General features: G+C 37.4%; 1 protein-coding gene across 4 annotated transcripts in view; it reads left to right on the top strand.

Annotated features, from left to right (window-relative positions):
* The window catches only part of SNTG1 (syntrophin gamma 1), an 814,835-nt gene extending 800,912 nt beyond the window's left edge, over positions 1–13,923 (top strand). For all 4 annotated transcript variants that reach the window (XM_072804669.1, XM_072804667.1, XM_072804668.1 and 1 more), the window contains one exon: positions 13,430–13,923. In XM_072804669.1, coding sequence (XP_072660770.1) covers positions 13,430–13,588 — 159 coding nt within the window. In that variant the 3' untranslated portion in view covers positions 13,589–13,923. The remainder of the gene's footprint in view (positions 1–13,429) is intronic.
* Positions 13,924–14,841: the final 918 nt, after the last annotated feature.

The following is a 14,841-nucleotide window of genomic DNA, read 5'->3' as shown; positions in this document are numbered from 1 at the left end:
GTTCAAAGGGCTAACAGAAGCCATGCTCAAAGAATTAAAAGTATGACATGTCTCATGAAATGGAGAATGTTAATAAAGATATAGAGATAATAAAGAGAATCAAATCAAATTTTATAGTATAAAAGTGGAATAACAAGTAAAATATTCCCTGGAGATATTAAACAAAAGATTTGAGCTTTTGAACAGAGAATGAGTTCAATACATGTCAATCTCATTAGGTCAATTGAGATTATCCTGTCTAGGGAACGGAAAATGAACAAATGAGTAAAAATGAACAGATCCTCAGAAAGTTACATGTATGACAGCATCAATCATGTACATAATGGGAATCCAAGGAAAGCAGGGGAAAAAAGGGCATAATGATTATTTGAAGAAATAAAACAACTGAAAACTTCTCAAATATGAAAAACATTAACCTCCAAATTCCAGAAGTTTGGTAAACTTCTAAGTATGATAAGCCCAAGGAGAAAGAAACTTTGTAATTGAACTTTTAAAAGCCTAAATAGAGAATCTTGAAAGCAGCAAGAGAATGATTCCAGCAGTACTTGGGATCACTCATAAGGATAACAGATGATTTCTAATGATAAGTGATAGAGGCCACATGGCACTGGAGTGACATAGTTAAGTCCTGAAACAGATGACAGATATTTTTTGTCTATCTGCCTTCAGTTTTGACTTACCAAATTTCTGTATCTCAGCCATATTGAGTTTGCTAGACATTGTTGCAGAAGAAACAGAGCAAGTGTACAAGCAAGGACAGTTGACAATTTTACTTTACATAGTTTAAAAAATATATATAATAAAGCATGAATTAAAATTCTGTTAATTTTTATGAAGTTATGAAGTCAGTAAAATGGGTTTTTTTAAAAAAAATTGAGGTATAATTGGCATTATATTTCAGATGTATAACATAATGATTTGCTATTTGTATATGCTGTGAAATGACCACCAGAATAAATCTAGGTAACATCTGTCACTATGCATAGTTACAGGTTTTTTTCTCATGATGTGAATTTTTAAGAATTGCTCCATTAGCAACTTTCAAATATGCAAGACAGTATTAACTATAGTCACTATATTGTACATAAATCCCCATGACTTATTTATTTTATACCTGGAAGTGTATATAACTTTTGATGACTTTCCTCTATTTTGTCCCTGTCTCTGGCAACCACAAATCTAGTCTCTCTATCTATGAGCTTGCTTGTTTTTATTATTCCATATTCTTTGTCTAACTTATTTCACTTAAGCATACTGCCTTCAGTGTCCATCAGTGTTGTCACAAATGGAAAAATTTCATTCTTTTTCATGGCTGAATAATATTTCCGTGTGTATATGTGTGTGTGTGTGTGTGTGTCACATTCCTTTATTCATTCATTCATCAATGGACACTAATGCTGCTTCTACATCGTGGCTATTATAAATAATGCTGCATTGAATGTGGAGGTGCATGTATCATTTTGAATTAATGTTTTTGTTTTCTTGGCTTCAATACCCAGAAGTAGAAATGCTGAATCATATGGAAGTCCTATTTTTTTAATTTTTGAGGATGCTTCATACTGTTTTCCATAGTGTCTGAAACAATTTACATCTGTACCAACAATACACAAGTGTTCATATTTGATTACTACATCTTTGTAATAGAGTTTGAAATCAGAGAGTGTGATACCTTTAGTTTTGTTCTTTCTCAAAATTGTTTTGTCTATTTGGGATTTTTTGTGGTTCCATACAAATTTTAGGATTGTTTGTTTCATTTTTATCAAAAAAACTATTGGATCTTTGATAGGGATAACAATATTGCTTTGGGAAGCATGGACACATTTTTTTAAATATCTTATTTACTTCGAGAGAAAGAGCACACACAAGAGTAAACACAAGTGAAGGGACGAACAGAGGGAGAGGGAGAAACAGACTCCCTGCTGAGGAGGGAGCCTGATGCAGGGCTTAATCCCAGGACCCTAAGCTGAAGGCAGACACTTAACCCACTGAGCCATCCAGGTGCCCCATGGACATTTTGTCAGTATTAATTCTTCTAATTCATGAGCATAGAATATCTTTCCATGTATTTGTGTCTTTAATTTCTTTCCATTGGTGCTTTTTGGTGTCTAATGTACAGGTCATTGGTCACATGTATTCCTAGGTATTTTATTATTTTTGAGTCAAATGTAAATGAAATTATTTTCTTAAATTCCCTTTGTGATAGTTCATCTAATAATGAACTACTAACGTGTATAGAAACATAGCAGATTTATGTATATTGATTTTGTATCCTGCGATTTTATAGAATTTGCCTATTAGTTCTAATATATTTTGGTAGTGTCTAGGATTTTTCTTATAAAATATCCTTTTATCTGCAAACATGAATATGCATATATTTGTAGTCTCAAGCCCATCTGGTCTAACATGGTGTTTAAGGATGATGTTTTCTTGTTGATTTTGTCTGGATGATCTAAACATTGATGTAACTGAGGTACTAAAGCCCGCTACTTTCATTATATTGCTATTTCTCCCTTTAGATATTTTAATATTTGCTTTATATATTTAGGTGCGTCCTAACTTCTTAATTATTAGATAAACATTATTAATCTCACCTACTGATTCATTTCTCTGCTCATTCAAGAAAGAAAAACAGACTTCTCCAAAGAGTTGTTATCTATACTTGCTCTATTTTTTTTTTCACTCAATCACTCATGAACTGATTCTTATGAGTTCTTCGCATCCACTTCTCAATAAAACGTTTTTGTCAAGGATAAAAATGACCTCCATATTGCTAAATCCAAAGCCAATTTCCAGTTCTCATTTTACCAGACTCTCTGTTTTGTCTCTCTCTCTTCTCTGGCAACTACTGTTCTGTTTTCTTTGCTGGTTCTTCCCTACCTTTCCTATATTTTATACTGTAGGATCCCCAGAATTAGTCCTTAATCCTTTTTTTCTACATACCCTCCACACATTAATCTTGTCAGTTAGACCACAGATTTATTCTTTATTTTATCCATATACCAGTGCATCCTAAATTTTATGCCCAACTTTGATTTTTCCCTTAAGTCTGCACTAATATATACTTAGGAATATATATTCCCTTAAGTCTGCACTAATATATACTAATATATACTTAGTATACTAATATATACTTATAATATATAATAAGGATATACTTATTCTTGTAATTCTGATAGGCTCTCAAATGTAACATTTCTAAACCAAAATGGTATTTCGGTATTTCATGTCAAACCTGCTTTTTTCATAATTCCTCCATTTTAGTAAATGACAACTCTCTCCTCACACTCTCCTCTATCAAATATTTTGCAATCATCCTTGAATCAACTTTACTTTCAAATTCCACACCTTTCCTTATTGAAAACATTATAACTTCTCTCCTTCTTTAAATCTTATTTCCAAAAAGCTCAGAATTATGATTTCTCTGAATTATAATTTTTTTAAATTTTTTTTATTTATTTATGATAGTCACAGAGATTGAGAGAGAGAGAGAGAGAGAGGCAGAGACATAGGCAGAGGGAGAAGCAGGCTCCATGCACTGGGAGCCCGACATGGGATTCGATCCTGGGTCTCTAGGATCACACCCTGGGCCAAAGGCAGGTGCCAAACCACTGCGCCACCCAGGGATCCCTCTGAATTATAATTTTAAGTCTTATGTCAATTCTTGTCACTTCTCTGCTCAAAAACCTCCTGTGGTTTTCCATGTCACTCAGAGTAAAACTCACTGAATAGTCCAATGGGACTCCAAATTCTGACCTGTGTTACTTCTTTGACTTCATTTCCTATTAATTACTCCTTAATTATTTCTAATCCACCCACAATAACCCCTTGCTTTAACTCAAACTCTCCTAGAATGTCTTTATGTCAGGCAGGGCCTTTGAAATTACACATCTGCCTGGATTTTTTTTTTTAGGAAATTCAAATTATTTATTCCTTTGTCCATTTCAGATTTTGTACACATGCCAATGAAGATTTTCTCATCTTGCAGTCCCTTCTACACTCTTTTCTCTCTTCTCTGTTTTATTTTCTTGACTGTACTTACAAATATATTCAACAATATTTAATTTATTTATACCCTTATATTTTGTCTTTTGCCACTAGATTTGAAGTCCTATGAGGACTTTTTTTCTTTTTTTTTTTTTTTTTTTTTTTTTCTGTTTTGCTCACCACTTATGTCTTTCTGGTCAGAATAAGACTAAATGCATATTAAGCACTCAACAAGTATTCATTGAATGAATGAATGAATGAATGAATGAATTGATTACATTTTGAAGAGAATTTATATTTAGTTAGATTTATAGGGTTGAGAAGAGCTTTATTACAAGGAGATGGCAAATAATTTGATGGATGTCATTGTGGATGCTCAGCAGATAGATGGACATGGAGGTCTAGGAAACATATTTTAAAATGTAATATATATGTGATATATTAAAATGAGTAATACATATTCCTCATATATATGTTACATATATATGATATAATAATATATATTATTCATTTTTATATCACGTATATATATTTGATAATTGAAACTCCAAGAAGGGATATAGCTGCCAAAAATGACCGTTGAGACAGGAAAGATGAGTTGACATTGGAGTCAAGAAACACACTTGAAGACATCTCTGCCTCCTTTCTTTCTTACCTATTATTTCCTGTCTACCACTAACTACCCTGAAAAAAAAGTTTAAAAATTTTACAGTGCCAATCTATATAATTTATAAGGTATGAAAAATTGAAAATATAATCTTTCTAAAAAATTCTATGTAAGTTGATACCTATTTTGATAATTAAGGTATAATCTCCAAATTGATAAAAATGTAGCAGAATTATTTTTTTTAATAATAAATTTATTTTTATTGGTGTTCAATTTGCCAACATACAGAATAACACCCAGTGCTCATCCCGTCAAGTGCCCCCCTCAGTGCCCGTCTCCCATTCACCTCCACCCCCCGCCCTCCTCCCCTTCCAGCACCCCTAGTTCGTTTCCCAGAGTTAGGAGTCTTCATGTTCTGTCTCCCTTTCTGATATTTCCTACCCATTTCTTCTCCCTTCCCTTCTATTCCCTTTCACTATTATTTATATTCCCCAAATGAATGAGACCATATAATGTTTGTCCTTCTCCAATTGACTTATTTCACTCAGCATAATACCCTCCAGTTCCATCCACGTGGAAGCAAATGGTGGGTATTTGTCATTTCTAATGGCTGAGTAATATTCCATTGTATACACAAACCACATCTTCTTTATCCATTCATCTTTCGTTGGACACCAAGGCTCCTTCCACAGTTTGGCTATTGTGGACATTGCTGCTCTAAATATCGGGGTGCAGGTGTCCCGGCGTTTCACTGCATCTGTATCTTTGGGGTAAATCCCCAGCAGTGCAATTGCTGGGTCGTAGGGCAGGTCTATTTTTAACTCTTTGAGGAACCTCCACAGAGTTTTCCAGAGTGGCTGCACCAGTTCACATTCCCACCAACAGTGTAAGAGGGTTCCCTTTTCTCCGCATCCTCTCCAACATTTGTAGTTTCCTGCCTTGTTACTTTTCCCCATTCTCACTGGTGTGAGGTGGTATCTCATTGTGGTTTGGATTTGTATTTCCCTGATGGCAAGTGATGAGGAGCATTTTCTCATGTGCATGTTGGCCATGTCTATGTCTTCCTCTGTGAGATTTCTGTTCATGTCATTTGCCCATTTCATGACTGGATTGTTTGTTTATTTGGTGTTGAGTTTAATAAGTTCTTTATAGATCTTAGAAACTAGCCCTTTATCTGATACGTCATTTGCAAATATCTTCTCCCATTCTGTAGGTTGTCTTTTAGTTTTCTTGACTGGATCCCTTGCTGTGCAAAAGCTTCTTATCTTGATGAAGTCCCAATAGTTCATTTTTGCTTTTGTTTCTTTTGCCTTCGTGGATGTATCTTGCAAGAAGTTACTAGGGCCGAGTTCAAAAAGGGTGTTGCCTGTGCTCTCCTCTAGGATTTTGATGGAATCTTGTCTCACATTTAGATCTTTCATCCATTTTGAGTTTATCTTTGTGTATGGTGAAAGAGAGTGGTCTAGTTTCATTCTTCTGCATGTGGATGTCCAATTTTCCCAGCGCCATTTATTGAAGAGACTGTCTTTCTTCCAGTGGATAGTCTTTCCTCCTTTATTGAATATTAGTTGACCATAAAGTTCAGGGTCCACTTCTGAATTCTCTATTCTGTTCCATTGATCTATGTGTCTGTTTTTGTGCCAGTACCACACTGTCTTGATGACCACAGCTTTGTAGTACAACCTGAAATCTGGCATTGTGATGCCCCCAGATATGGTCTTCTTTTAAAATTCCCCTGGCTATACGGGATCTTTTCTGATTCCACACAAATCTTAAAATAATTTGTTCTAACTCTCTGAAGAAAGTCCATGGTATTTTGATAGGGATTGCATTAAACGTGTAAAATGCCCTGGGTAACATGGACATTTTCACAATATTAATCCTGCCAATCCATGAGCATGGAATATGTTTCCATCTCTTTGTGTCTTCCTCAATTTCTTTCAGAAGTGTTCTGTAGTTTTGAGGGTATAGATCCTTTCCCTCTTTGGTTAGGTTTATGCCTAAGTATCTTATCCTTTTGGGTACATTGTAAATGGGATTGACTCCTTAATTTCTCTTTCTTCAGTCTCATTGTTAGTGTATAGAAATGCCACTGATTTCTGGGCATTGATTTTGTATCCTGCCGTGCTGCCAAATTGCTGTATGAGTTCCAGCAATTTTGGGCTGGAGGCTTTTGGGTTTTCTATATAGAGTATCATGTCATCGGTGAAGAGGGAGAGATTGACTTCTTCTTTGCCAATTTGAATGCCTTTAATGTCTTTTTTGTTGTCTGATTGCTGAGGCTAGGACTTCCAGTACTATGTTGAATAGCAGTGGTGAGAGTGGACATCCCTGTCTTGTTCCTGATCTTAGGGGAAAGGCTCCCAGTGCTTCCCTTTTGAGAATGACATTTGTTGTGGGCTTTTCATAGTTGGCTTTTAAGATGCTGAGGAATGTTCCCTCTATCCCTACACTGTGAAGAGTTTTGATCAGGAATGGATGCTATATTTTGTCAAATGCTTTCTCTGCGTCTAATGAGAGGATCATATGGTTCTTGGTTTTTCTCTTGCTGATATAATGAATCACATTGATTGTTTTATGAGTGTTGAACCAGCCTTGTGTCCCGGGAATAAATCCTGCTTGATATGGTGAATAACTTTCTTAATGTACTCTTGGATCCTATTGGCTAATATCTTGTTGAGAATTTTTGCATCCATGTTCACTAGGGCTATTGGTCTGTAATTCTCCTTTTTGGTGGGGTCTTTGTCTGGTTTTGGAATTAAGGTGATGCTGGCCTCATAGAACGAATTTGGAAGTACTCCATCTCTTTCTATCTTTCAAACAGCTTTAGTAGAATAGGTATGGTTTCTTCTTTAAACGTTTGATAGAATTCCCCTGGGAAGCCATCTGGCCCTGGACTTTGGTGTCTTGGGAGGTTTCTGATGACTGCTTCAATTTCCTCCCTGGTTATTGGCCTGTTCAGGTTTTCTATTTCTTCCTGTTTCACTTTTGGTAGTTTGTGGGTTTCCAGGAATGCGTCCATTTCTTCTAGATTGCCTAATTTATTGGCGTATAGCTGTTCATAATGTTTTTAAAATCGTTTGTATTTCCTTGGTGTTGGTAGTGATCTCTCCTTTCTCATTCATGATTTTATTAATTAGAGTCTTCTCTCTCTTCCTTTTAATAAGGCTGGCTAATGGCTTATCTATCTTATTAATTCTTTCAAAGAACCAACTCCTGGTTTTGTTGATCTGTTCCACCGTTCTTCTGGTCTCGATTTCGTTGAGTTCTGCTCGAATCTTTATTAACTCTCTTCTTCTGCTGGGTGTAGGATCTATCTGCTGTTTTTTCTCTAGCTCCTTTAGGTGTAAGGTTAGCTTTTGTATTTGAGTTCTTTCCAGTTTTTGAATGGATGCTTGTATTGCGATGTATTTCCCCCTTAGGACTGCTTTTGCTGCATCCCAAAGATTTTGAACGGTTGTATCTTCATTCTCATTAGTTTCCATGAATCTTTTTAATTCTTTCTTAATTTCCTGGTTGACCCTTTCATCTTTTAGCAGGATGGTCCTTAACCTCCACGTGTTTGAAGTCCTTCCAAACTTCTTGTTGTTCGATTTAGTTCTAATTTCAAGGCATTATTATCTGAGAATATGCAGGGGACGATCCCAATCTTTTCATATCAGTTAAGACGTGATTTGTGACCCAGTATGTGGTCTATTCTGGAGAAAGTTCCATGTGCCCTTGAGAAGAATGTGTATTCAGTTGAGTTTGGATGTAAAGTTCTGTAGATATCTATGAAATCCATCTGGTCCAGTGTATCATTTAAAGCTCTCGTTTCTTTGGAGATGTTGTGCTTGGAAGACCTATCGAGGGTAGAAAGAGCTAGATAGAAGTCACCAAGTATAAGTGTATTATTATCTAAGTATGTCTTCACTTTGGTTATTAATTGATTTATATATTTGGCAGCTCCCACATTCGGGGCATATATATTGAGGATTGTTAAGTCCTCTTGTTGGATAGATCCTTTAAGTATGAGATAGTGTCCCTCTTAATCTCTCACTACAGTGTTCGAGGTAAATTTTAGTTTATCTGATATAAGGATGGCTACCTCTTATTTCTTTTGAGGACCATTTGAATGGTAAATGGTTCTCCAACCTTTTATTTTCAGGCTGTAGGTGTCCTTCTGTCTAAAATGAGTCTCTTGTAGACAGCAAATAGATGGTTTTTTTTTTTTATCCAGTCTGAAACCCTGTGCCTTTTGATGGGGTCATTAAGCCCGTTCACTATTACTATTCAGAGTTACTATTGAAAGATAGGAGTTTAGTGTCATCATGATATCTATTCAGTCCTTGTTTTTGTGGATTGTTCCACTGGACTTCTTCTTAAAAGGCAATTTTAAGAGTCCCTCTAAAATTTCTTGCAGAGCTGGTTTGGAGGTCACATATTCTTTCAGTTGCTGCCTGTCTTGGAAGCTCTTTATCTCTCCCTCCATTCTGAATGAGAGCCTTGCTGGATAAAGTATTCCTGGTTGCTGGTTCTTCTCATTTAGGACCCTGAATATATCCTGCCAGCCCTTTCTGGCCTGCCAGGTCTCTGTGGAGAGGTCTGCTGTTACCCTAATCCTCTTCCCCATAAAAGTCAGGGATTTCGGGATCCCTGGGTGGCGCAGCGGTTTGGCGCCTGCCTTTGGCCCAGGGCGCGATCCTGGAGACCCAGGATCGAATCCCACGTCAGGCTCCCGGTACATGGAGCCTGCTTCTCCCTCTGCCTGTGTCTCTGCCTCTCTCTCTCTCTCTCTCTCTCTGTGACTATCATAAATAAATAAAATTAAAAAAAAAAAAAAAGATTAAAAAAAAAAGTCAGGGATTTCTGATCTCTTGCTGCTTTAAGGATCATCTCTTTATCTTTGGAATTTGCAAGCTTAACTATTAAATGTCGAGGTGTTGAACGGTTTTTATTGATTTTATGGGGGGATCTCTCTATTTCCTGGATCTGAATGCCTGTTTGCCTTCCCAGATTAGGAGAGTTTTCAGCTATGATTTGTTCAAATACATATTCTGGACCTCTGTCCCTTTCGGCGCCCTCGGGAACCCCAATTAAACGTAGGTTTTTCTTCCTCAGGCTGTCGTTTATTTCCCTTAATCCATCTTCATGATCTTTTAATTGCTTGTCTCTTTTTTCTTCAGTTTCCCTCTTTGCCATCAACTTGTCTTCTATGTCACTCACTCGTTTTTCCACCTTGTTGACCCTCGTCGTTAGGGCTTCTAGTTTGGATTGCATCTCATTCAAGTGATTTTTAATTTCTGCCCGATTGGATCTAAATTCTGCAGTCATGAAGTCTCTTGAGTCCTTTATGCTTTTTTCTAGAGTCACCAGTAGCTTTATGATAGTGCTTCTGAATTGGCTTTCTGACATTGAATTGTAATCCAGATTTTGTAACTCTGTGGGAGAGAGGACTGTTTCTGATTCTTTCTTTTGAGGTGAGGTTTTCCTTCTAGTCATTTTGCTCAGTGCAGAGTGGCCAAAAACAAGTTGTATATGAAAGGGAGAAAAATAGAGGAGAGAGGAAAGAAAAGAGAAAAAGAAAAAAAGAAAAAGGAAGAAAAAAGAAAAAAGAGAAGAAAAGAGAAAGAGAAAGAAAAAGAAAGAAAGGGGAAAAAAGAGGGTAGGGGAAGCAAACAGAAAAAACAAAAAACAAAAAAATGGTTGGGAGTATCTTCTGATTCTGTGTACTTTAAGTACTTGACTTCCCCTGGAACTTGTCCGTCCAGCTGGTCTTCTGGGGGAGGGGCCTGTTGTGCTGATTCTCAGGTGTTAGCCCTTGGGGGAGCTGCTCTGCCCCTGCCTGGTGCAGGGCTCAGTGGGGGTTGTTTACCCCGTGAGGCCACAGGAGGAACAACCGCAGTGGCGGGGCCAGCTCTGCAGCCCTGGAGTCAGCTCCCACAGTCACCACGGAGCTCTCCGTCTGCAGGGCCTGGAGGCTCCGGGGCGGGGCCGCTGATCTGCTCAGCTGGGGCAGGAGCGTCCTCGCTGTCCTGGGCCCTCCCGGCCTCTGTCTGTCCCGGGGGAGGCCGGATCCTGGGCTGTGTCCCGGCGCCCTGTGCTCCGGGGCCTGCGCTGTTGGATTCGCGCTCCCGGGCCGCGCAACCCCCTCCGCGGAGCCGCCCCCGAGCCCCCCCCGAGCTGCTCCCGCCCCGCAGCCCCCTCCGCGGAGCCGCCCCCGAGCCCCCCGAGCTGCTCCCGCCCCGCAGCCCCCTCCGGGGAGCCGCCCCCGAGCCCCCCGAGCTGCTCCCGCCCCGCAGCCCCCTCCGCGGAGCCGCCCCCAAGCCCCCTGAGCTGCTCCGGGTCCCGCCGTGCGCGCTGCAGCCCTTAGGGAGCTCGGTGCATCTCCCGGGGCGCAGGTGTCTGTCAGTGTCCCCGGGAGCCCGAGGGCATCCCCGCCCTCCTGGGTCCTGCTCCACCTCCCCTCGAGCCCCTTTCCCCCGGGAAGGTCGGTGCAGCTCCTGCTCCTCCGGGACGGGGCTCTCCTGTCCTGGGGACACTCGCCCCGGCCTCAGCCCGGCTCCTCGGGGGCCCACTCCCCCTTGGAAGCCTTTTGTTCCTTTATTTCTCCGCCCCCCCCCCCCCCCCGTCTTCCTACCTTGATAGAAGCGCGGATTCTTCTCACTGTAGCATTCCAGCTGTTCTCTCTTTAAATCTCAGGCTGAATTCGTAGATATTCAGGATGATTTGAAGGTTATCTAGGTGATTAGGTGGGGATAGGTGACTTGGGGACCCTACTCTTCCACCAACTTGCCCCTCCCTCCAGCAGAATTATTTTTGAGAAAAACTTTTTATACTTTTGCCTCCTTGCAATATTCCAAATATTTTCCCCTTTACCAAGAATGAATTGCTAGTTTTTTTGTAGTTTTCTTTTTTTTTTTTTTGTAGTTTTCTTTTTTAATAGTACATAGACACATCCCATATTTTCCAAAACCTTACCACCCTTTTCAGATCAAATGGCCTTTGGGTTGATATCAAAAGTAATTTGAAATCTGCAGGTGACATAAACCTGCAGAACAAAGAATGAAGGGAGAATGGGGCCTTCAGGGCTAAGGCAAGAGAAATACTGCTAGTTGACAATAACATATCATACTGCCACTGAAGTGGGTTGTCAAAAGTGAAGCTTCTGAAAACATTATGATGGAATAACTAAAATAATTTTTAGACTGAAATATTTTAGGCAATCAGAATAGTTAAATCTTTACTGTTCTCTAGAATAAGTCAACATTTGCTATAGGAAACTATAAAATACTGATATTCTGAAGGGGATTACTGAGACAGCATAAGTATTTTATCTATGTTGTACAGAACTGTGAGTGAATTTATGCTGTGCTCTATTGTACTTTTATTGCATGATCTGAGAAAATATTCTGAAGGTGAATTATTTTACTTAGTTTCCTGGTGCATTGCACATACTGCAATATGTCCCAGTTGAATATATATTTTATATTGTTTTCCATTGTGACACATGACAGATTTCAAACACTATTACTAAGTACACATCAAGCGTGATTCTATATGCTTTATTATAAATATGAATGATATAGCAACAACTTTGTCAGCAATTTACATGGTTTATTACCCTCTGGTTATCCTCTTTGTGATATGTTTATCATATAGACTTCAATAAGCACATGTATGTGTCTTCTCTCAATCCTCTTGGAATTAAAACATTTTATGGGACTATTGATGGTTTTCCATACCTCATCACCAAGGATGAGGTCAGCTTTTAAAGTCTCTCCTGAGCATCACCTCAGGATATTACAGCTAGTAATATCCTGTAATCATTTGTGGTTTGAAAAAAACAAAAATCTTTCCTATTTTTTTTTCAATGTGGGCTACAAATTTCCTTAAGGATCCAAATGGAAAACCTATTTCAAAAAAATCCATTCGGTTTCCTCTCCTTCTCGTATGGTCCTTTGCACTTTTTCTTATATTTCACATATGAATGAAACCATATAATTATCTTTCTCCAATTGACTTATTTGACTCAGCATAATGAGAGAGTCAACTCTGGGAAACAAACGATGATTGCTGAAAGGGGGTAGGATAACTTGGTGACAGCCATTAAGGAGGGCACGTGACAGGATGAGCATTTGGTGTTATACACAAATGATGAATTATTCAAAATTATATCTGAAACTAATGATGTACTATATATTGGCAAATTGAATTTAAATAATAATAATAACAAATCCAAACAATTAGTGGGCCTTGGTTTTTTTAACCACCAAGTACAAAAAATTTAAAAAATACAACAATTAAAATTAATTACGTTTAAAATTAATGTATGCATTATACTTTAGAACTGAACCATTTGGCTCCTAGTGCTATAAACATTCATAACTCCCTGCTTTCAGCATTTCATATTCAGTGTCTTATGATAAATTGTAACTTATTCTAGATAATAATGAAGAATATTTTTAAAATTATTTCAATCCAAATTTATCATTTGAAATGCGTATGAAGAGATTAAAAATAGGCTTAAGCTACTCCCATTTTTTGTACTTTATCAATAATAAAATTTTATTCTGGCCAAATATTTTCTATCCAGCATTTATCAATACAGAAATGATAATATGAATGCTTAGTATTTCTAGCTCTTAGACTACCATGTTTTGAGTACATCTGCAATACATATGAAATTTACATATTGAACAAAATGCCTACAGTTTCTGTAATTTGATATAATTAACTGATTTAAATTATGTTCATTGAGCTTGAAAATATAACTCATTATTAACTGTCTAGTTATTACCAGTTTTTAAAGAAAATTTGACTTTTATTTTATCTGAAGCATTTCTTTTTCTCTTTCAGGAGCTGGAGTTCTCAAATCTGTTTGCTGTTCTTCACTGCATTCATTCATTCTTTGCTGCCAAAGTAGCTTGTTTGGACCCTCTTTATTTAGGCAATCAGACTGCTGCTTCCACTGCTGCCAGCTCTAGTACTACAAGCAGAGCAAAGTATACAACCTGACATTCTGAGCTTGCATTGCCACTTACCATGACTATAGAACCAGAATAAACATAGTCTTAAGTTTAGACCCTGGAAAAACAATGGTATCACCAAGTCAACAGTGAATTCAGTTTGAAATTTCAGCAGAAAACAAGGTCATAAGGAATCTCAAAAGTGCTTCTCTTTTGGAAGACAGTTGTGAATAATTTTAAATGAACATAACAGCTTGTTCTCACTCAGCCCATTTGTACCAGTATTTCATTGAAAGTGAAGACAAAAGAATGAATGATTCAAAGTATGTAAATAATATAAAAATTGTAAGCTACCTATAAATAAAAATACCACTTAAATGGTTATTTCTGTATTTTAGATTATTTTGTATGACAAATACATGTTGGGCCAGATCATGAACTAATGCCCTATCATTGAATTATGAGTGATATAAAGAAGGCAAAAACAAAACAAAACAAAACAAAACAAAACAAAACATGGCAGCAAGGAAAAAAGCATCCAGAAAGTTCATCAATGAAGAAAGCACTTTAATTTGCAGATGCAGATTTTTTCCTTGTATTCTCATTCTGTGATATGACACTGGCACTCCAATTTTGTTTATCTTATTGTCAGCTATTCCTAACATTTTCAAAAGAATAAATATATCAATTCTATGATAGTCACAATGTAAAATGTACTACTTTTCCTTAATCACTGATACCAACGTTTTATCGCTGCTACTGTCAACCAAATATGCTGAAATGTGTTAATTTAACCACAAAGATAACATTCATGAACCTCTTATTCTTTCCTTCATTTAAGGAGATTTATACTTACTTAATGGAATTTATTATCAAATTAAAGTTTCATAAATTTTCAGTGACCCCAAAAGCTTTTGTAGTGAAAATAATATAAAAAATGTGATGTGAGAAACAATTATTTGTAATCCTAACTCTACTAGTTAATCATGGACTGAAATGATCTTAGAGGGTAGTCTCAAAGTTTTACTTATTTCAGGTAAATGACATTTTCCCATTTTAGTAATATTTTATGAGAAAATAAGGTGAGATATGAAAATAAAATTTTAAATTTCTAACTTATCATATCATAAAAAGTGATTCTATAATGGCAACCTATGTGGGTTATTTTAGTTATCTTGTCTTAGTAAATAAAAAGAGCCTGGGAATTTGAAAGCATCAGAGGTATGTATACATGACTCAGATACCAGGTATTATATAACCATTTGTTTAGTGTGGAAAACATTCTCTGTCCTTTACTACAGC

Source organism: Canis lupus, chromosome 28, assembly GCF_048164855.1.
Source record: "Canis lupus baileyi chromosome 28, mCanLup2.hap1, whole genome shotgun sequence".
Taxonomy (NCBI): Eukaryota; Metazoa; Chordata; class Mammalia; order Carnivora; family Canidae; genus Canis; species Canis lupus.
This window is presented reverse-complemented; position numbering and strand designations above follow the sequence as displayed.